The sequence below is a fragment of the Rhinolophus hipposideros genome, assembly GCF_964194185.1.
Source record: "Rhinolophus hipposideros genome assembly, chromosome: 26".
Taxonomy (NCBI): Eukaryota; Metazoa; Chordata; class Mammalia; order Chiroptera; family Rhinolophidae; genus Rhinolophus; species Rhinolophus hipposideros.
Genome location: NC_138072.1, coordinates 21,057,535 through 21,079,537, shown reverse-complemented (window position 1 = coordinate 21,079,537; position 22,003 = coordinate 21,057,535). Strand labels below are relative to the sequence as shown.

General features: G+C 36.6%; 1 protein-coding gene across 4 annotated transcripts in view; it reads left to right on the top strand.

Moving 5' to 3' along the window:
* Positions 1-22,003, top strand: part of RYR2 (ryanodine receptor 2) — a 567,940-nt gene that overhangs the window by 475,152 nt on the left and 70,785 nt on the right. For 2 of the 4 annotated variants that reach the window (XM_081039033.1, XM_081039031.1), the window contains 7 exons: positions 1,614-1,748; positions 5,651-5,763; positions 8,407-8,503; positions 10,065-10,168; positions 11,695-11,746; positions 18,597-18,650; positions 19,906-19,929. In XM_081039033.1, coding sequence (XP_080895159.1) covers positions 1,614-1,748; positions 5,651-5,763; positions 8,407-8,503; positions 10,065-10,168; positions 11,695-11,746; positions 18,597-18,650; positions 19,906-19,929 — 579 coding nt within the window. The remainder of the gene's footprint in view (positions 1-1,613; positions 1,749-5,650; positions 5,764-8,406; positions 8,504-10,064; positions 10,169-11,694; positions 11,747-18,596; positions 18,651-19,905; positions 19,930-22,003) is intronic. The other 2 variants (XM_081039034.1, XM_081039032.1) reach the window with 1 other exon arrangement.

Sequence of the window (22,003 nt, the reverse complement as noted above, 5' to 3'; positions counted from 1 at the left end):
GCATTTTAAAAAACGTACATAAAGCCTCCAGCTGAACCATGCATGGTATTTGAGGACATCATGTTCCCTGAAAGGTCCTCAGGGTCCCCAGGGGAATCGAGGCCACATGTGGGAATCATGAGCTAGGACCAGCACTGCTGAAGAGACAGGAAAAGTCCATGCCTCTTGAGAAGGGGTTCCTGTCACTTTTAGGGAATAGTCTAATGAAAAAGGTTATCTTTGGATGAGCAGAAGGAAATTCCTCTGTTATATTCTAGAGGTTACTTATAGAAATACTTTGGACATTTTGTGTTGTGTATTGGGCAGTTGGGAAGAAAGGAGAGCAGGAAAGGAAACACATTTGTAATTAATATTTCACTTCCAAATGAATGAGGTAACAAAGTGGTAATGAATGCGTACTCTTTTTGACATTTCGTTCTAAAGTTTTTTATGTTGGGGGTTAGGCACACATATTATGGATACAGGTAAACTTGTAGAAAACAAAGTCTTTTGTTTCTAGCTTCGTCTTGAATACATTGTCTTGAAACTATAGAAATGGAAATCCTGGAGGGAGAGCAATGTTATATTAAAGAGAATAAAGATTATACTTATTTTGCCAAATATAAGTTAGTATGCACATTAAAATTTAGAAGTACCAAACACAGTGCTCATATGAAAAAAAGTATATGGAGAAAAAGCACTTTTTGTGTCACCAAAGGACAAATTGCTGTCTACAAGTCATTCAGGGTACAAAGCGCTATCTCTGTGTCTCTAGGTAAAAGTTATTTTTGACATTTCAGACTATACTTTCTCAGGTTAGGAGTTGTGAATATTTAGATGTTGTCCATTTACTTCTGCTCCATTGCACTCAGTCTCCCATTTTTCCTGGAGATTTTAAATGAGAGAAAGATAGGGATTGCTTTGCCCGTTTCTAATGGCTGTCTATATTATTGATTTGAAGCAACATGCTCTAGCCCCTGAAAAGATGCTTGTATTTGTCAGTTTCTATGATTTATACTAACTTTTCTTGAAAACATAGAGAATTCAGCTATCTCTTTCACGCAGGAAATTTGATACTATTAAAAATAAAGTGTAGGCTCCTTTATTATAAGAATATGATTTTGTAGCACTCCATTGGTTTATATTAATCGATATTTTTGTTTCAGTGAAACTAGGCTATATTGTAGAGTCTCTGTGTTTACAGATAAACGTAATCCTATATCACTGCCTATGAAAGTAAATCCGTACATCTTTCAGGGTTTGACTGTGAGAGAACAGAAAGATAAAAGATTCTTTGCCTCTTTCCTTTCTTTGACCATCTCCAATTCATCCTTAAATCCTGTTGAAACTTCACTTGTTTAGGGAAATCTTTTCAACCACCAACAGGTATAAGTCTCCTGGTACCTTTTTTTTTTCAGTAGCTCTCATCACTGTTGTAAATGTGTGTTTACCGTTTTGTCTTCCCACTAGATGATAAATATCATGAGTACAAGGTCTTTCTCTGTCTTGATCTCTGCATGTTTTGATTCTGTGCTGTGCTCAGTACATAACTGTCCATCTACCTTTCGGAAGTAGGTCTTCCCCTCTTTACATCGTATACTTAGGTTTTCTGAACTTTTTCCTTTGCTCTGCAGTTGGAGGATCCTGCCATTAGATGGCAAATGGCTCTTTACAAAGACTTACCGAACAGGACTGAAGATAGTTCCGATCCTGAGAAGACGGTGGAAAGAGTATTGGATATAGCAAATGTGCTTTTCCATCTTGAACAGGTTAGATTTTGTGCTGATTCAATCATATCTGCATTAACTGTGGAAACAACATTTTAAAAAAGAGGATGTGTGTTAATTCATCAACTGTAGGCCAAAAATATGTATTTGTTCAGCATAGTCATTATAAAAATATATATGACTAAGGAGTGCTTAGTATCTAATAAACACAATTTCCTAGCTTTATTTTTTGCAGCAATATATAAATAATGTATGTATTTTGAGAGATCAAGGCCTTGGTTTTATTGTCCTTTTGCAAAGTATTTCTAAAAGTGTAATTAGGATTATATGCTTAATTTTAAATCATTATAACAAAAATTTCAAGAGTTACACCTGATTTTAAATGTTTTATGCTTGTATCATTTGAAATATTGCTACTCATAACAACATGTCTGAGATGCTATCTTTCACTGGTTTAATTCTTGAAATTTTTTGTCACTTGTTTAATCTTTCCTTTTTTTTTTTTTTTTGACATTGTCCGGGACCAGTTTTTGTTTTGTTTATTTCTTTTTTTTCTTTTTTAATTTATTGCGGTGACATTTGTTAGTAAAATTACATAGATTTCAGGTGTACAATTCTGTATTACATCGTCTATAAATCCCATTGTGTGTTCACCACCCAGAATCAGTTCTCCTTCCATCACCATATATTTGATCCCCTTTACCCTCATCTTCCACCCCTCACACTCCCCCCCTCTCGTAAACACTAAACTATTGTCTGTGTCTATGAGTTTTTGTAATCTTTCCTTTTGTTAAAATATTTTTGAGTTAATTTTCTCCAAGATCAGAAATAAATTTCATTTAGAGAAGAATAATGCATTGATATTAAAACCATGTGAGAATAGTGTCTTTATATAATTTTTCAGCTATGTCCTATTTTAAACTATAGATCTCACTGTGTGTTTGATTTTTTTTATTCACTACTTTTGCTCAAGAAATCCCAAACCAGTGATATTTGAGACTATCAGTCAGTGGGTTATATTTTAGTATAAGGGATCTTCTGCTTTAGGTAGTATATCTGCAACCCAGAGACATAGTCTGTATTGCTCACGAGGTCCATTCAGCAAAATATCACAGAGTGAGAGATTCAGTGAGCCACAGAGTGAGCCAATAAGCCATCCATCACTAGGCCTTCATGACAGCGCCCACCGGACATGGCATTTTACTGAACATAAAATAGTAAAATACCCTGTGTCATCTCAGGAACTTTGTCACCTAAATGTTCTTCAAAATGTATCACCATAGCAGTAATAGACATCTTTCTTTGATTCCTATTTTGTATTATCTGGTGATCTTCCATTCCTGCCCTGGCCAGTGAAATAACACCAATGTCATACAATTTGTCACTATACTTGATGAGGTAACACTAGGATACTCTGACACCATATGGCTCTCAACATTAGGTAGCACCATAATATTAGTAATATAATGTAATGTAATATAGGGAACTCAACATTTCCCCATTTCCATAATATTTTCATGAAAAAAATACAAATTATTATCAATTAGAAAATGCCAGGATTTGAGGTAATAAAATTTTAAGTGATACATAGCATAGAGTCATAGAATTGTGTTTTCAGACTTATATACATGTTTAAAAAGATTATTCAGTGTTCATTAAGTGGCTACTGGAGGACTATTTCTGGCAAAATTACCATAATTTTTCATTCATCTTGGCTTTCATGCACATATCTGGATCTGCTTGGATGAATTTGAAATACATTAATTGAAGCTTATTGAAATCTGATTGTGTTCTACAATATCCATTTATTATATATTCATGAATTTGTCCCAACCATAATGCATGATGTCACTTGTGAAGCAGTGGATTCATTTCCTAAAGAGCCCGTTCATTCATGAACATTTTTGGAGCACACTTCCGCATGGCAGGTTTGCCCTCAGCAGGCCCCAGGTCTGAATAATAGGGCCCATCGACTCAAATTGCCCATGCTCCAGTACGGAATGTGGATACATTAATAGATAAACATGTAATGAAATCGCTGTGCTGGGATATGAAATGTGAAGAGAGGATAAAAGGATGCCGACGGAATCTAGTTGTCAAGCAGAGAATCCCCTTGCAACTCTTAGAAGAAGTAGTCATTATTTAGGAAAAAGTAATGGAGTCGGATTTTACTTAAGCCAAAGTGTTCTTTAACTATTAAGGATATGAACAAAAAGGAATAATCGATTATCAAAGAATAGAGAAGAGTGGAAGATATTTGTGAGTAGAATTCATGCCTTTAATACCTCTACTCAAATGTTAACTTGTAACTGAGTTGTAAGTCAATTTGCAAAGAATATTTTCACTAGCTAAACTCAATGCCAAAACAGTGGTTGTACAGGAAATACTTAATTTATCTCAAATATCAGCGACCTTTGCAAATGTGTAGTTTGTATTGTAGATCTGGTAATTTTTCTCACGAGAGTAAGCTGTCTCTTTGGAATTTCCTAATATTCCAAATCTCTAGCCAAGCTAACATGTCCAGGCATTCAGACAGTTATAAGACGCACATTGGTTTGCACACCTTTGGATTGCAGATCTACTTGATTTATAGGAAAACTCACTATTTAAGGTCTTCCCTAGTGTAATAAAATTCTCCACCAATTGGTAAGCTTCATGATGCCATGGACCTTTCCTACCATGTTCACCACTGTGTATTTTCAATGCCTAGGCATTTAATTATGTTTGCTGACTGTCACCCACGTTGATCTGAGTGCCATTTCAACTACCATCAAAACTACCATTTCCAGTCCTGGATCTAAAAATGGAACTTTACATTGAAATGTGTTGGGTCTAGTTGAACAGTACTATCCTGATTCTGTTTCCACCACAGTGCTAAATCTCCACAATGTTTTATTTTGCTTAACACAATCATTGAGAAGAAAACCGAAATGGATAATTGTCCAAACATGTTTATTGATCCTATGGAGGGAAGAGGGTCACAGACAAGCACTTTCAAATTACACATGTTGCTATGTTAAAATTTCTAAACCACTGTCGTCCAAACATTCTTACTGTTTTCTTCAGGCATTAGTACATTCATGTTTTGACCCTTTACTGCAAAGGATAATAAATTTATTTATTTATTTTTTTTAGCTAATGTAACATTTTTATTTCTTCCAGAGATCTACATGTATGCGCTGGAACTATTATAGTAGGGGAAGTACAGTGTTCAATTGCCTAGAGATTACTAATTAATGTAGAATTACATGTTGGGACTTTTTTTCTCTAATACTTATAATTAATCTGTTTTTCCTCTTGGAGTTCTAAACACCATTAGCTAAATAAATAGCTTGCTTGCATCATTTCCTGCAGCTTTTAAGTTCTCACTTGTCCCTATCTAACAAAGTAGTTATATATGTTAACATTTTTGCAAAATTAAATAGTGTTACTCACTCCTAATAATGTGTTCATGAAGCCTGGTCATCTTCTCTCCATCCTGTTATATTAAGAAACAGCAGAATTTTCATTAGAATTATCTTTAATCACCTCCATGCGTGTTTATTGCTGTAACTCTTATAATAAAATCAGGTAAAATGGATACATAAATAAAAATAGGTTATTTTTTTGCATAGGCAGAAAAGTAACCAAATTCTGAGAAAGAGGCAAAATGATTTTTTATAGAATGGCTTTATATTTCTTTGATTTTAGAGATGACATAGCTTCTAAAGTACACACTCCTGGGAAATACTGTATTTTTACTAAGAAAAAAATAGGTAACATTTAAAACTATTTCAAATTTAGCATTGGGTAACTCTTGGGACGTGGACTCTTTCATAATTCTAAGGTAGTTTTGGAATTTCAATTTCAAAAACATTTCCCTATAAGGCATAGTTCTGTAGTATTGTAATTTTGAGGCTAGTTTGGAGTTCCTGTATTTATTTCTTTGTATCGTCCTACTCCAGGTGGAACATCCTCAAAGATCTAAAAAGGCTGTGTGGCACAAGCTGCTCTCTAAGCAGAGGAAAAGGGCTGTGGTAGCCTGCTTCCGGATGGCTCCTTTATATAACCTGCCAAGGTCAGAATTTTTAAAAATGTTTATGGTAAAGATATTTTTTCCCTAGTAAGTGCCAGGTGTCTGACATCTACCTAATGTGAGTATGATAGTCCAAGAGAAGGATAGAAGAGATGTAGTGGCTCTTCCGTGTAATACTTTGTTTTCCTTTGGTGGGTCTTCTCAGAGAACTGGCCTATAATGTAATTGTTAAATGACTTACAATAGAGGAAGATCGGCTCACAGATGTGAGGCAGGTAGAATACTTAGGAACTCATGCTTTGGAGTCAGACTCCCTTGACTGGAGCTCTGGCGTCGCAGCTTCCGGCTGTATGACATTTGTCAAGTTCCTCCAACTTCGGTCTAGTTTTCTATCTGTTCCATGATTAGATTTGCATCACAGACTTGTTCAAATTATTTAAGGGGTTGAGATCTGAAGAGTGCTTAAAATTGTGCTTGTCACCGTAAATTGTAGTTGTATCTGTTTCTGTGATTGTTAACCTTTGGGAAAAGAGCTGATATGCAACTAACTCGTGGGAATGAAGTGAATACATTTGACAGTTCCACCGACCTTCTGTCTGAGATAGAAGAGGCATATGTGTTCACAGAGAAGTAACCTGTGCATTCCAGTTACTCAGTGGCCCAGGGAGCCATTTGAGCCTTCTTTCTGTTCTCCTAAGAAACTGTTCTTTCCTTCTCTGAGCTTTATGTAAGTGATACCATCCCCATGGCTGGTGAACAGGACTCAGTTACAGCAGCTTCTTGTAGTGTCGGGCCACTTGTCTGTCTGAGTCAGACTTTGCGATCCTTTAGAGTTATGTTCAAGTTTTTGTCCTCCACTCCTAGAATGCTGATGTCACTAAGTGTTTGAATGAATGAATGACATAAGGCAGGGAATACAAAAACAAAACAGCAAAACATCTCACCTTTCCCTTTCACGAAGACCACTGGCTTCGTGGCCATCTCGTCGTACTGAGTCTGAACCATACTAATTTCCTCCTTAAACTGTGTGCTCCTTCTAAATTCTCTGATTCAATTTAGTCAAACGGAACATTAACCTTGAGTTCAGATTCTTAAACTGCTTTTCTGGTTACTCCTACACGGTTGTTCTTTGAGTCTCATGACATTTTCTTTGAACTATTTTGCATTGCCACGCTTCCCTTCATGGCCATGTCCTCATTTCACTTCTCATAGCCTTGTATTAGGTCGATCGCTGCAGATCCTGAGCTGGTTTCTACGATGTCTCAGTCAAGTGTTCCACTCTCTCTGATACGCCATTTTCAAAATTCTATCCCTTATTCTAGTGGTTCTCAAACCTGGTGCTTTTAGGAAATACACTTAAATACACACAAGAAATAGCAAACCCTCAACCTGTTGGATGAGGATTTCTGGGAGGGCCTGGCATGTGTATTGTTTGAACACCACACAGGCTATTCTGATGTACCAGTGAGGCTGACCCTTTCCTCATCATGCCTGTCTCGTGTACGAGTTTATGGTGGCTTCTAGCAGTTCCAGCTGCTTTGTCACCTCTCCCCAGTTTTCAAGGCCCTTCATAAACCTGACTATCTGTCTCATGACTCCTTAGCCTGCCTTTGTTGGCGTTAAGCCCAGCGTCCCTTCCTGCAAAGGTACTGTCTCATTTTAACACTTCTGATATTCTCTTATGATTCCCTTATTTTATTTTTTCTTATATCTTTTCTTTCGTTTTTTCTTACATTGGCATCTTATCCACATCTCTCATCAGCTTCATGAGGAATTTACTGATCTTCTGGTCTTCATTGGTCTTCTTTGATTTCATAGGCAACCATGTCCCATCGGTATTCCAGTCTGTTTTGTAATCCTCGGGGCCAGTATCTGTGTTAACTCAAACACTGAATAAGTGTCACAAGGTGTTACACTGTTTATCCAGAGTCATTTTGTCCTAATAGCCACCCTGTTTCCCCGAAAATAAGACCTAGCCGGACAATCAGCTCTAATGCATCGTTTGGACCAAAAATTAATATGACCAGGTATTATATATTATATTATATTATATTATATTATATTATATTATATTATATTATACCTGGTCTTACATTATAGTAAAATAAGACTGGGTCTTATATTAATATTTGCTCTATAATATTTGCTCTATAATATTTGCGTCTGTAAGACGCATTAGAGCTGATTGTCCGGCTAGGTCTTATATTCAGGGAAACACAGTACCTTGAATGAGCATCTAGTTGGTGTGCTTTATATTCTTTATCTCAGTTTAAGTCTCACAAGATTGAAGTGTATATAAGGTTACCCTAGTTTTATAACGGGAAAAACGAAAGTTGGCAAAGTTAGATAATATGACCAGTGTCACGAAGCTTAGAAGTCGCTCAGCCAGGATTTAATCTTGTTCTCTGCTCTACGATGGCTGCCTCTCCAATCGAGTACGAGGTTTAGTGGGATGGCCAGCTAGTTCAGTTGGTTAGAGTGTGGTGCGGCTAACACCAAGGTTGCTGGTTCGATCCCTGCATGGGCCACTGTGACCTGAGCCCAACTTAAAAAAAAAAAAAAGTAGGAGGTTATTTATATTTCAGTTTTTAGTTCACAGAAATCCAGTGATAAGGCACTACTGCATACCTTTTTAATTTATTTTAAAAAATCGACACTGTGTTTGAACTTACGCTTATCTTTTAGGCATCGGGCCGTCAATCTCTTTCTTCAGGGATATGAAAAGTCCTGGATTGAAACAGAAGAACATTACTTTGAAGATAAACTGATAGAAGATTTAGCAGTATGTTTTTAACGGCGCTTATAAGATGAAAGCGAATTTGGGTTTGGTGGCATAACGGTGTGAGCGGTTACCATGTCACATTAAAGAGAAAATGTCACTGCAGTATGTTGGTCTCAGGGACTCTGTTCTCCATTGTTACTGCATCCAGCATTTAGGGCAGGATTCGCTCTTCTTATTTCAAAGAGATCTCCTCAACATCAAGCAATTCAGAGTTGAAGAAGCATTATACAAGTTTCTTATTAACTAAGCTTTGACTGTTATTCTTTTAAATTCATCTTCAAAGCACCGTTCCACACCTCAGAGCCAGGATAGAACTATAAAAGCTGAACCATAAAGAAGTCACGCACCAAAAATAAGTTGAAGGTTAACAAAAGCGAATGAAAAGTAGCTGGTTTTTAAAAATATGCAGAGCAGAGAACTTTGGACACAAGTCACATAAATGTAGTAGAAAGCAAGGAGAATTTTCGTCAGCCATACTGATGAGGAGGCAACCGAGAAAGCAGTCATAATCGTTTATTGGTCTCAGACTGGTTTAAAAGTCTGACAAAAGCCATCTTCTCAGGGAGATGTGCAAGCATCCCGTTCCACAGGATTTTGTGGACTGGTTAGAGGCTTCATGATTCCCAATTCAAAGATCTCTTATCTAAAAGTTAATTTTTTTTTTTAACTCATAAATTATCAGGGAATAAAATGGGGGGAAAAACTAATTCAGTTCATGAAAACTTCATCCTGATCACCTCAAGATATTTTAAATGAATTCAATTTGTCTTTATAACCAAAGCAACCTGTAGACTGTAGGATGCATTGTAGAAATTTAACCAGGTCCTGCAACATTGAACCTTAAAGCCAGGAGAGAACATTTATGTAAAGAGTAAAATAAAAAAGTGAATGAGTAAGTCAGTGAAGATATAAAATTCATTGTCATTCAACAAAAAGTCAAGATTGATTAATTGCACAATCAGTAAAAAGTGCTTAATAATTTTCCTCATGGTGAGGAAAGTACAAACTTATTTTTTAAGTCTTAAAAGTAACTGAAAAAAAAAGTGCAAATTGTTCAAGCATTAACCCATTTAGCATTCTTTGACTATCATTGTGTAGGCTAAGAAAATGTTTCATTGCTAATCAGTTTGAACTGCTGTGTGAACTAAATTTTTACGCTTGGAGTGTTTTAGCATTTTATTGCAAATCTGTGTCAATTGAGCCTTCTCTAAAGCTGAAATCTATGTTGCAAATACACTTTCAGTTAGTTGTGAATCTGCTTATAAAAATAGCATTCAGAATGGTTAAATGATTTAAGACATTCTTGCCCAACAGTGTTTTTGGTGCAATGAATATATACCTTTTTTTAAGCTCCATAGCTTTGCATTGGTAATGTAACACAGACAGACAGACACACTCACACAGACTCACACACACACACACACACACACACGCTCACACATTGTCACACTGCAGAGAAGGGTTTTCCTTTTATTTGTTGTTCCTAGCCCTCATATTGCTCCTAGATTTGAGTGACCTTGTCATTGAATTGTGAAATTTTATAAATGAAACTGTTTTGTAGAAACCTGGAGCAGAACCTACAGAGGAAGATGAAGGCACGAAGAGAGTGGATCCTCTGCACCAGCTGATCCTTCTGTTTAGTCGAACGGCCTTAACGGAGAAATGGTATGGTTGGAAGGGCCATGTCAGACATAGGGAGGACAAATACAGGAAGCTGTGTCTGAGGGTCTGTGTGTCATGTGTTCATGTTTCAGGTTCGTCTTGTTCTTGTTAGGGGAGAGAGAGTCGTTCAGCGATAGGACTGGTCTGGCACACAACTAGGGACCAACATTCATTCAGTTTCAAGCTTTAATATGTACTCTAGTTTTTCATAACTTTGTAATTAGCTGATTGAGTTGATTCTGAATTTTCTTATAAAAGGATTTTTTTCTCTTTATTATACACAGCGTTTATAAGTTAAAGAGCTCAAAGGAAATTCCAGTACCCCCAAATGTATGGACCCACAATTTACCTAAAATGTCCTGAGTACATTGTATTGCCATTGTGCAGTGATCGGTCTTAGGAAACCTTTAGGATGTGGGTAAGCCGTCATCTCAGTGGGAAGTTTCTTTGAGGACTATTTTAAGTGCATTCTCCATGTTTCTTGGCGCCTGCAGTCTTTTTCATAGGACCTCACCAAAGCCACAAAGGGCAAACCTCTATGGAGTTAATAAGGAAATGTACTGGGTTATCAAAATGTGCTCTGCTTCTGCTCCCTGCAGGGGGCGCTGCATAGTCGGGCTTCTAGACAGACGCTGCTAAGTTTATACAACCATTATCCCCTTCCCTGCCACTGAAAGAGAGCCTGCTTTGCTGCAGGCCGCAGTCTCATTCTCAGAAGAAACTAGGAGAGGAATTAATTATCAGTCTTTACCCACAAGTTTTCTCAGAGTCCTGAAAGGTCGTTTGGCCTCTATGCATGCCTTAATAATGTGCATTTCTCCCTCTTAGCCTACGAGATCCTCCCTTCTCTCACCATTTCTCTCTCTCTGATTATTCCCTAACTAACAAAATCATCTCATCCCTAAGCATAGAGCAACTCTCTGTCTGGCATTGGCAGGTAATGAGGTATTTCTCACAAGTGAATTGTTCTGATGGCTGAAGTGTAAAACTGCTAAAATAACTTGGCAAAAATTAGCTATTTTTGATGAAGACCTTTTTTTCATGAATTAATGGTTTCCGTACCATTAAAGGATAATGAACATATTTAAACTTTTCTTATATTTTAAAAATCATCATTATGATTTTATAGCATAATTTGGGGAGTCTTTCCATCAAATGTCAAATATCACTTCTGCTGTAGAAAGCTCCTACCTCATTTAAATTTGCTTGTTTCAACTTTTGTAGTTTCAAGAAAATTAAAGTTATTGCCTTTGTGTGTAAATCAATAGACCATTTATTTTGTGACACTTAGAACGAACCACTTCTGGAAGGTAAGGTGGGACAGCTGTTTAGGAGGTCTGATATCTTTACTTTGTGACTCTATAATATTTTGAATGGTTACTTTGCCTAATTTTTGTGTTAATTTCACTTAAAAAGGGTGTAATAGTTAAAAAATAAAGGTTATATTTTATACAGTGATGGTAATTTTGCATATGACTAGCTTTCTGCTTAAAATGATGTTTTGTTTTTTTCTTTCTTGTTTTCCATAGCAAACTAGAGGAAGATTATTTATATATGGCCTATGCAGATATTATGGCAAAGGTAAATAAACATCAGTCTTAATGTGTAATTTTAATAAAGGAAAATCATTACCATCTGACAAAGAATATCTGTATTTTTGGACTAAAATAAAACACTGTTACACCTTAGAAACCTAAGCTTTCCACTTGTTGCTTTAATCTTTCTTCTAACTTCCTTAACAGGCAATCATTGTTTCCTCCTTGAACATTTTATTTATGGGGAGCTCACTAACTTTCCAAACATCCATTCATTCCACATATATTCCCTGGGCATCAAGGTATTGGAGATAGCATGGTGAATAAGGAAGAAAGACCCACACCCTGTCTCCTTGGAATTAATTATCTGATGGAGAACACAATTTAAACAGATGATTATAAAAACACTCTCACAACTGGAAGGTGAATGAGGGCATGAGTCTGAAAGAGGAGCCACGGTATCTCTCAGGCTTCTGAGTTGGGCAGCTGGGTAGATGACTACCATGTTTTAAGATGGGGAGCTCCAGAATAATTGCAGGTCTGGTGTGAAGACAAAAGATAACAAATTAAATTTTGGACATGTCAATTAAAGAAGTGTGTGAGACAACTAAGTGGAGATGCCACAAATATGATAAGATGTTTATGTCTGACATTCAGTATCTCTGGGAGGCTAATGAATATAGCCCTGGGCTCCATCAGATTCCAAGGTCATTGCAGCCATAGACATTGTTGGTCTTACCCAGACAGAGAACAGCCTGAGAAGAGAAGAAGGCCTAGGACCGAGCCTCTATGGATATGGATGATTGAAAGATGGAGAGAAGAAGCCCATTTAAAAAAAAATAGGGAATCTTAGTGAGCATTGATAGGCTCTAGTTGGAGTAAGTGTATGGTCAACAAAGGTGTGTTCTGAGGGGTTGCGCAGGTGAGGTCTGATTATGTGTTCATCACATGACCATGGTCAGAACAGTTCAGAGGACGGTGGAGAGGGGCCGCTGGTGCCAGTGCCATGTTGTGGGGAAGTAAGTCACGTGTCAGGAGACATGGCAGAGACATGACTGAGAAGATTGAGAAGGAGGAGGAAGAAGATGATGAATATCCTGATGGAATTGGGAGGTTGAAGGGGGATTATTTTGTTCATTTGCTATTTCTTTACTTTTTTCAAGAGAGAGATTTGAAGCTGCTTCTCTCCTTGTGTGAAGAATGCAGTAGAATGGGCAGGGGACTAACTCGTGGAGCGAGGCCTTGCATTGGTGGGAGTGGGGAAACAAGACAGGTTGCAGAGCGCAAGGCGAATGTCATGGTTTTCCAGCATTATTTTAAACCGTAACCTGCAGTAAGAAATACATTTTACCAGCATATTTATAGAAACATAAAAATAGGTGCTTTGAAAAAAGATTTTCATGGAATTATACCGTCCTATGAGCAGTATAGTCTGATATTTTCTATTTAACTTTAAAAAATGTGTGAGATCCACACTCACTAAATAGATTTCATGCCCAATTAATGGGTTGAAACCCATAGTTTAAAAGACCCTGGGTTAAAAGAGAAAAGAGGAAGGATGTTTCCTCCTTGTGGAAATAGGCCTGGAGTATTGCCCGGGAACTAAAGCGGGACGCAGTGCTGTAGAAAGCCTGGCTCAGGTGGTCTTCTTCCACCTTCTTCAGACTGTCTTCTTCCTTCACCAGTGCAGGACCTCTGGGAGGCATCATTTACATCTTAATTAGGTTTTTATTTACAGTCTGTGAATTTGCAGTTCCAATCTTCCCAGCTGTGTGACTTTTCTCTAGCAGCAATCAGAAACCAAATGCGAATTCAGAGATGGCTGGAAGTTACGTTCATTGAGAGAACGATGTGTGCCAGACAGAGGGGTTTTGTCTGTCGCTAGGAGTGTGGCTGAGACCCTGAGTCTGGGATTCCCACTAGAATAAATAAGGAAATAAGAAAAGAGGGAGCTGATATAAGGAAATGGTAAAAGAATCGTGGACTGTCATCCTCGGCAGTTGCAGAAGCCACAAGTAGTGAGAGTGGGGTGCTACTGATCGTTACACCTCTTCCGTGTGATTGCAGCAGAATCTGTCTCTTTGTTTGGCTGTGTCCTAAAGCTGAATCTGATCTCTTTGGACAGATGGTCAAATTTTTGATGAGGCTTACTTTCTCTCGAAGTCTTCCCCTTCATAATTAAACAATCTTATTCCTTTTATTGTGAAATGTGTCCCAGGAATGCCAAGCTTTTGTCGCTCAGTTCATTCTATCTGCTGTGCTCTAATTTATCAAGATGTGCCCCCCAGAAATTCATTGAACACAGTATGCTAGTTACAGGTCACCTGTGATCCATATTGAGACTCTGGCCTTGCTTATTTTGCCTTAGGGTCCTGTACATTTGCAGTAAATTGGAAGAATTCATTAATTTTTTGGCAGCCAGATCACATGTTTGTTTCCTTTTGAGATTGCCTGTTAACCTAATGTCACTTAGGAGTTGTATCTCACATACCCATATTTTGACAGTTGGTGTACTTTTTAATTAAGTGTATGACTTCATTTCCCTATGTAGTGTCAGTCCATTGCCCAAGGTCAAAATATTTTTAAAGTTCAGTTCCATCATCCAGTGTCACGTACCTCTGTCTGTTTGTATTGACCACAGAATTGACAAGTGTGCTTTCCCTATGTGTATCTTAGGTGAAAGTTTTGGTGATTAATATCAAGCTTCTTAGAATGCAGTTTCTGGACAGTCTTTCTTCATTTTGAAAATCAGCACCCAGTAGTTCTGAACTTTCTCTGGCCTTCGTGGACTCACAGTTTACAAACAGTCATTTTGCATTTGCATATGCCTTGGAGTCTTGAAACTTGCACTCACTTCAAGAGACTGTCTTCTTCCTTCACCATTGCAGGACCTTTGGGAGGCATCATTTACATCTTAATTAGGTTTTTATTTACAGTCTTAATTGTTTTTTTTAAGCATAGGAACACAGAATTAAGTTAATCATAGTTTGGAATTCATGATATACTCATCATTGCCCATTAGTGGCCTCATTTTATTTAGTTATTTTTAATAATGTAAAAATAAAACATTATTTTACATTACATTATATTGTGGGAAATACCCATAAACTCACCACTCACAAGAAAAGCTAAGAACTTGACCATAACTTACATATAATCTAATGGTCCCCCATTAACTCATACCCTATCTCCCTCCATAAGGAAACCAGCATCCTGAATCTTATGTTTAAGATACCCTTACTTTCCTTTTATGAAGTTTTTATTTACTGTACTTATTTATTAATACATATGTTACATATTTACATATATTACACGTATAATTCTATATTTTTTTATTTTAGTTTTTAACATTTCAAAGGTCAGTCGGCTGTATGTAATTTTCTGGTACTTGTTTCACTCAATAGTTTTATAAGATTCATCCAGACTTTTGTGAATTACAAGTTATTTGTGTCAATCAAATAGGTGTAAAATGGTATTTCATTGGGATCTTAATTTTCATTTCTCTTAGCTAGGTAATGTTTATTTTTAAAACTCACTTCTTTTTGGTGGTTAGTCGGAAGCAAAAAGATAATGGACAGTTCTGTACTTCATCGTAATTATTATTATTATTACTAGATTATTACAGCATTTACTCTCAATCATGTATGTACTGTTCCTTGTTCTCTTGCTTTGGCTCTATCTTTCAAAATCATTTTAAGTCTTAGTATTTTTCAAGCCACACTTTGTTCTAAACCTTAAGTTAATATTCTTTTTTTTTCCCGCCTATCTTTCAAGCCCCCTGCTTCCATCATGCATGCTTCCTCTTTTACAAATCTTAGCACAGAATTTCCAGTGCATCCAGATTGGTTTGCTGTTGTCACCCACTTTTGTCCTCATCATGGCCACTTATGCTTGGCTGTCAGGACGTCTCTTTACTACCCCTCATCCCTACTGAACTGTCTAAGCTGTTTCATCCTGATGGTTTTACCAATTTGAACAAGATAGCAATGTGGAAGAATCTAGAATGCTACCATCATTAATTAAACACTCAATGTTGTTTTTATTCTATTGAGTTTCTGCATAAGGAGAACTTTTCCTCTTCCTTCTCTTATTAACTTTTATCAAAAATTTTAAGATACACATCAAGTTATGCTCATGGAGCCATTCTTTGTTGGTTAAAATTATAAAACGACAGAGTCACTTTCTTATGAAAGTTCCCTTGCCTCTTTCTTACCTATTAGCTCTTAGTCAGATTTAAATCCACACTAAAATTTCTGTTTTGGCTTCTTCCATTTTCTGAGGAGTCACACATTCAGAAAGGCAACTTAAGAGTATATGAAATATACTTGTTTTGCAGAATGAAATTTCCAGGAGATACTGGCCAGGTGAAGTTCTCTATCTACTGCTTGACGTATTCTCACTGCCAATTCTGAACTTTGATCTAGATACCTGAAGGGTCTGAAGTACTCTCTGTTTTAGTTTCTCTCATTTTTTTCTTCTAAATTCTCTATTCCATGCTTCTGCCTCTTTGTGTATGATTTTATTCACTTTTTTTCTTTCCTGGCATGTGCTGTCACGCCTCGTTGCCTGGAATTTATCATTTTGGTCCAGAAAGCTAAATCCTGTGACCAGGATTTATAGAACTCCCTATTTACTTTGCATTACCATATATATTACATGGATGCACTTTGCTATTAAAAATGTATTTCCTATGCCTATAAATCCTCTGTTTCTGTCCAGTATCTTAAAAAATTATTAGAGATCTGCTGTAGTTTCTTGAGGGCCTGAGCACATCTTCATGCCAATCAGAAGTTTCAAGTAGTTCATGGGTTTGATGAATTTTGTCAGTTACATGTTTTTGCCACATAGATCAGGCTTAGTAGGTTTAAAACACACACACACACAGTTTTTAACCTTATCAGAAGCAAATCTCGCTAAATTTCCTTTTTTTTAAGTTTAAAAATTTTATTGCAGCATAATTCTTTATAAACCATATTTGTCAGCTGGAGCTCTAATTTCCTTTATGCAAAAGCAAACATACGAATGTTATAGCTTAAAAGCGTATGGTTATAGCTCAAAATGACAATTTTTTTTCTGAATATATTCATCTCAAACCTTGTTCCTCTCCAGTATTTCTGAAGGTAATGACATTTATATAAGAGATAATACATTTGAGAAAATTTAAAACTCTGTACCCTTAAGAGACATTTTATATTACTATTCTACTTTGCTTAAATAGTAAACACGTTGTTGCCTGATTAGACCACTATGGTCTCCAATCCCCATTACTAACAAGACATTGATCATCTAAGGTGCAGATAAGCCCAATTCCTCTGTATTCGACCTTAGATGTACAGTATTTAAAGAGGACCACATATTTGCCTTCCAGATAGGTTATACTGAAGTTCTCGTGGGTTCTTATTTTCAAAATGCTTGGCTAATGGATGACATGCGAACCAAGATGACATTAGTGCACAGTGGGACATTTCCTGCACTCTGAATGAATAATTAACACCTTTGTTTTCCTGGTGAAACACACTGTGTAACACCTTTCCACATAGTGAAACTGTCAGAGGTCTGTGTCCCCTTTATTTTCTCTTTTGCAAACCATGTTCACATTCTTATTATTCTGCCCGGAAGGGGGTATGCCCAGTACATATTTGTTGAATGAACAAAAGAACGTGAGAAACCTTGTAAAATTTGTCACTGAGTGGTTGGAAGGATCACAGTTGTGCCTTCCCTCCCATCCCGTCTTTATCTCCAATCTCAAAGTACTGTGAATCACTGAATTAAAAGTGTTTTCTTCTGATTTGTAACACATTTAACCGCTGGCTTCTGTGTGCTTCACTGATACACCGAGTACTCACGAACCATAAGAAATCCTTGGAAGGACTGGACCAATCCAACTGAAGAGCGATAGGTTCCTTCCTACCATAGTATTGGTTAATGATCAGCTTCCTGTGGTCATGTGATACATGTGATACTCCTAAACCACAGTCATAATAGCAGTTGAGATTTCTTAAAAGTGTATTATTTTTCAGACACTTGTTTCTAAATTACAAAGAACTTATATATGTTAATTCATGTTATCCTCTCAAGTCTTGGGTATTCTTTTTTCTTATTTCCATCTTATATCTGAGGAAACAGGACCCAGAGAGGTGAAGGAACTTGCCCTCGCCAGAACAGCTAATGATTGGCAGCAGTAGGATTTGAACCAGGCGCTGTGCAGCCTGAGGTCATGTTCCCAACCAGTGTGTTGCTCAGCCTCCTAAAAGAGTTTCAGCTGTGGGAATCAGATGAAAAATACATGTGTGGATTAGCACTGCTCCTATCTCAGTTCTGGGGAAAATAACTTAGAATAATAGAATAGTCAGTTTTACAATTTTTCTATGAAAGAGTAATATTAGTAGCAGTTATATTTTCACTTTTTTCTTTTGGAGCAAATAAAAAATGAACTTAAAAAGGGAGCACAAGATTCACTCTAATTAACGGACACTGCTTTCTATGAATTTTAATCCATAGTTATTCCAAGTGTCTGTATTAGTGAGTTGTAAAGGCAGCATAAAGAGAAAATGATGTTTGTCTGTAAGGCTTACAATTTGGTTTGAATGAGGCAAATACATGAACAAGTAGTATGTGTAATATGATATTGCCCTCATAAATATGAGATATATAAAATTGGTAATTTAACATTTTAATTTTTTAAAAGCCCAGTAAAATTTTCTTTCAGGTCATGAATTCATTGATGATGTAGTCTAAACTTATTGCACCTAATATATTACATACATTTAAACAATGTCAGTGATCAATTAATGCAAATGATTTGATATCTAAGCTGAATTCTTTTGTACTGTCTGCCTAAACATATTCTAATCCTGTTGACCTTTTTTTTTTTTTTTAATTTTTCCCTGCATCAGAGTTGTCATGATGAGGAAGATGATGATGGTGAAGAAGAAGTGAAGAGTTTTGAAGTAAGATGGATCTTTCTAGATTTGTCTTTTCCAACTTGGAAGTATTGTTTCATATCTTCTAACTGACATTTATGTTTCTTGCTTCATGGCTTATCGCAGCTTATTGTGTCAAGGAACTGCATGTCAGAAGCTGGAGGGACAATCTGAGTCCTAACATTTGCTGAAGTTAAGATCAAGGGACATAGAATAGTTAAATAATCAAGTGAACCCATATGTTCAGAATGAGTGCTCCTGAGAACCCTCAGAGATGAGATGGCTTCAAATTGTTCTCATCTCAGTGAATGTTGTGATCTGAAATTTCCAACAGACACGTGAGGAAAATGTTGATGAACAACATGACATTGAGTTCTTAATTAAACCCATGGTTTGCTATTTTTTTCTGTATTAAAGAAGTCAGAAAGATTTGACTTCTTGTGACTTCTGCCCAGTTAGGTCACTCATTCCCTGTACATATGTAGATGGTGGCACATGGTGTGGTTTGCTTGCATGAAGTAGCATATATGCCTAGGACCATCTTTTATTTTATGATTATTTTCTCAGATGTTCTCAGCTTTTAAATATCTGCATAATTCGAAATACTACTCATTGTTGACTAGACACAAGGAAAGTAATTATTATTTCCCCCCCTGTGCTTAGAATGTACTTTTGCTTTTTATGAGAAAAACTAGGTGTTCTAATTACCACTCTCCTTATTTATTTATTTTTTCTGTTATTGTTTTATTTTTATTTTAAACTTTTGAAAAAGAAATTAATTGGAAGAAAATAGAGTAGATTCTTTTTAATTTTGAAATTGTTCTATTGATGTACATGTCTGGCCTTTGAGCTACAAGTCTGGAAATATATTAAGATCCAACAGTAATTCTTTAATTAAAGTGGACGTGCAAAAAGGTGGAGGTGAGGATTGGACATAGATAGTTAGTGCCTCTTTCAGGAAGAATTTGTTGTGAGCATTTCTGTTGTATTGAGTCAGTGGGTAAAAAAATACAAAAACAGACTCATTCAAAAATAACCCATGACTGCTGCTGGCTTAGAAAAATTCCCTAAGGTTAATTTCTTATACGGCACTATCATCTTTTCTAATGTATGTGTAGTCTGTTCTCAAGTCCATCTTTATTATAAGAAACTAAGGTAAATTAGAATGGGCTGTGAGCAGCAAATGACATTATTTTTCTGAAGCGCAACCACTTGTGGTCTACCAGCTGTCTTCAGAGCAATTGTTTATTGCTATTTTGCTTCTATCCTCATCCTTCCTAAGGTCACAGGATCCCAGCGCAGCAAGGTAAACTGTATATGTGTGTGTATTTGTCTGGGTCTGAGTTTCGGTTTCTGTGACATTTACCTTTTTGTTAGACCCAACATCTCAGATTCTTTTGTAACAAAAGGTCTTGCAATCTTTCTACGAGTTTCTAGTGCCAATGCAGTTGGAGTCTTCAGTGTCCCTTCCTTGACACAGGTTTATTCTTGTGATTGAAGTAGCTCATAATTTGAAATTTTATGGTGCCTGTTAACCTCGATCTGCACACTGTGCTGGGATCAAGGAGACCACCCCTCGTAGGTGGTAAACTTTTAACCAGAGACATCGCAGTCCAGCTTTTGGTCTCATCCCTCTTGATGTTTTTTTTATACCAGTCTCGTCGCTTGAAGAGACATGACAAATGTCATTCCTGGTAACATTGGAAATAAGTCTGCTTTTTTCCATTGTGCTAGTGAGGGCTGCAATTAGTAATTGGAGATTTTATTCCACAACTTCAACCTTGATTTTAGCATTTCGTTCTAGGGAAGAACTTGATTATTTCTGTCTCTTAATATTTTGAATAGCTAAGCACTTATAAAATTTGCCCAGAGAAAACATTTTGACCTACAATTACAAAAATAATTTGAGATATAAAAAGTGGGACATTATAAGGAAATTTCTACAAGGAAGAAAGTAAAGCTCAAGAAATATGGAAAGCGGGGTAGGAAGAGAGTGCTAAAATGCCAAGGATTTGCCAGGTCTTCTGCCATCACATGTATGTTTCCGTCAAATGCTCCTGTTAAAACTGCCTGATTGAACTTGGTCATTTAGTCCCCTGCTTCATCTGTAATATATGTAAATATACTTTTCCAACAACTACTTATTTAATAATTGATTGCATATTTAGTTATATGACCATTGTTTAGATTTGAGCCACTTCAATATTAAAACTATTAAAATGGACAGTTAAATCTTATAAAGAGGCTGACATTAATTGAAAGGGAAGAAACATTTTAGCAATTACCCAAAATGGTAATTACTACAGTTGAATGCAATCTTTACCTTGGAGTTTTTCATAAGCCAAAGCAAATAATAATATTAACAAATAAATGATAACGTTTCAAGTCTAATAACTTTATTTTTCTGAGCATGATGGGTTTTGCGGTCGAGATTATCAAACAGATTTGGTACCAGAGTAGACCACATTTTTAAACGATGATTTTGCAAAATATACAGAAACATTCCTCACACGGTTGCTTCTTCTACTGCTGTTCTCTAAAATCGGAGAGTATGACATTAAATGATAATGCAGTGAAAGCATTTCTGTGGAATACTAGGGTGCTAAACACAGATTTATTACTTACTGAAAACACTAATTTAATGATAGTGGAGCTTGAGTAAGCCAGAGGAAAGGAGCATTATCTTGCCTCCGAGAACACCTTTGTCAAATATTAGGCAAGTTGCACATCCCTGGCAGGTGTCCAATTCCTAATTCACAGATGAATTTCCTGATGAGTTCCTGAGGTTGTATTAGTCTGTACTATTGATTAAAGAGATTTTTTTATGTCTTAAATACTAAATATGTCTGTGGTAGAGTTGACATTCGGTGATAAAAACTTAGGAGAATAACTTGTATTCTGTCCCAGATGGGCCCCAGGTGTATCTCAAATGACATCATTCCTAAGAACCCAGAGCAATTCCCAGCTTGTATTGCTAACTATGACCATTAAGTATGAAAGAATCAACTTAGATCCATAATGTCTTAAAGACTGATGTTATGTAGTGCTACCCTCTGAGAATAGCACTATTGTCTGGCCCCTCCAGTGATCTAATTTTGAATGGAATCCATTTTTTGGTAATTCTGTAAGAATGACCTCGCTCTAAGATGTCCCCTCTTCCATAGCTACCTAAGTAGATCTTTGAAAGATTGTATTTTGTTCTGTTCATAGGAACACAGCAATCTATATTAGAAGGGCTTCCTGAATCTTACCAAAGAGAGCCCTTACATATTAAAACATTGGAGATACCACTATGGACATAAAACATTGAAACCATTATTCTTCTTCTCAAGAAAGTATACAATGCTTTGGTTCCTACTGCAGAAGCTCTATGGGGGGAG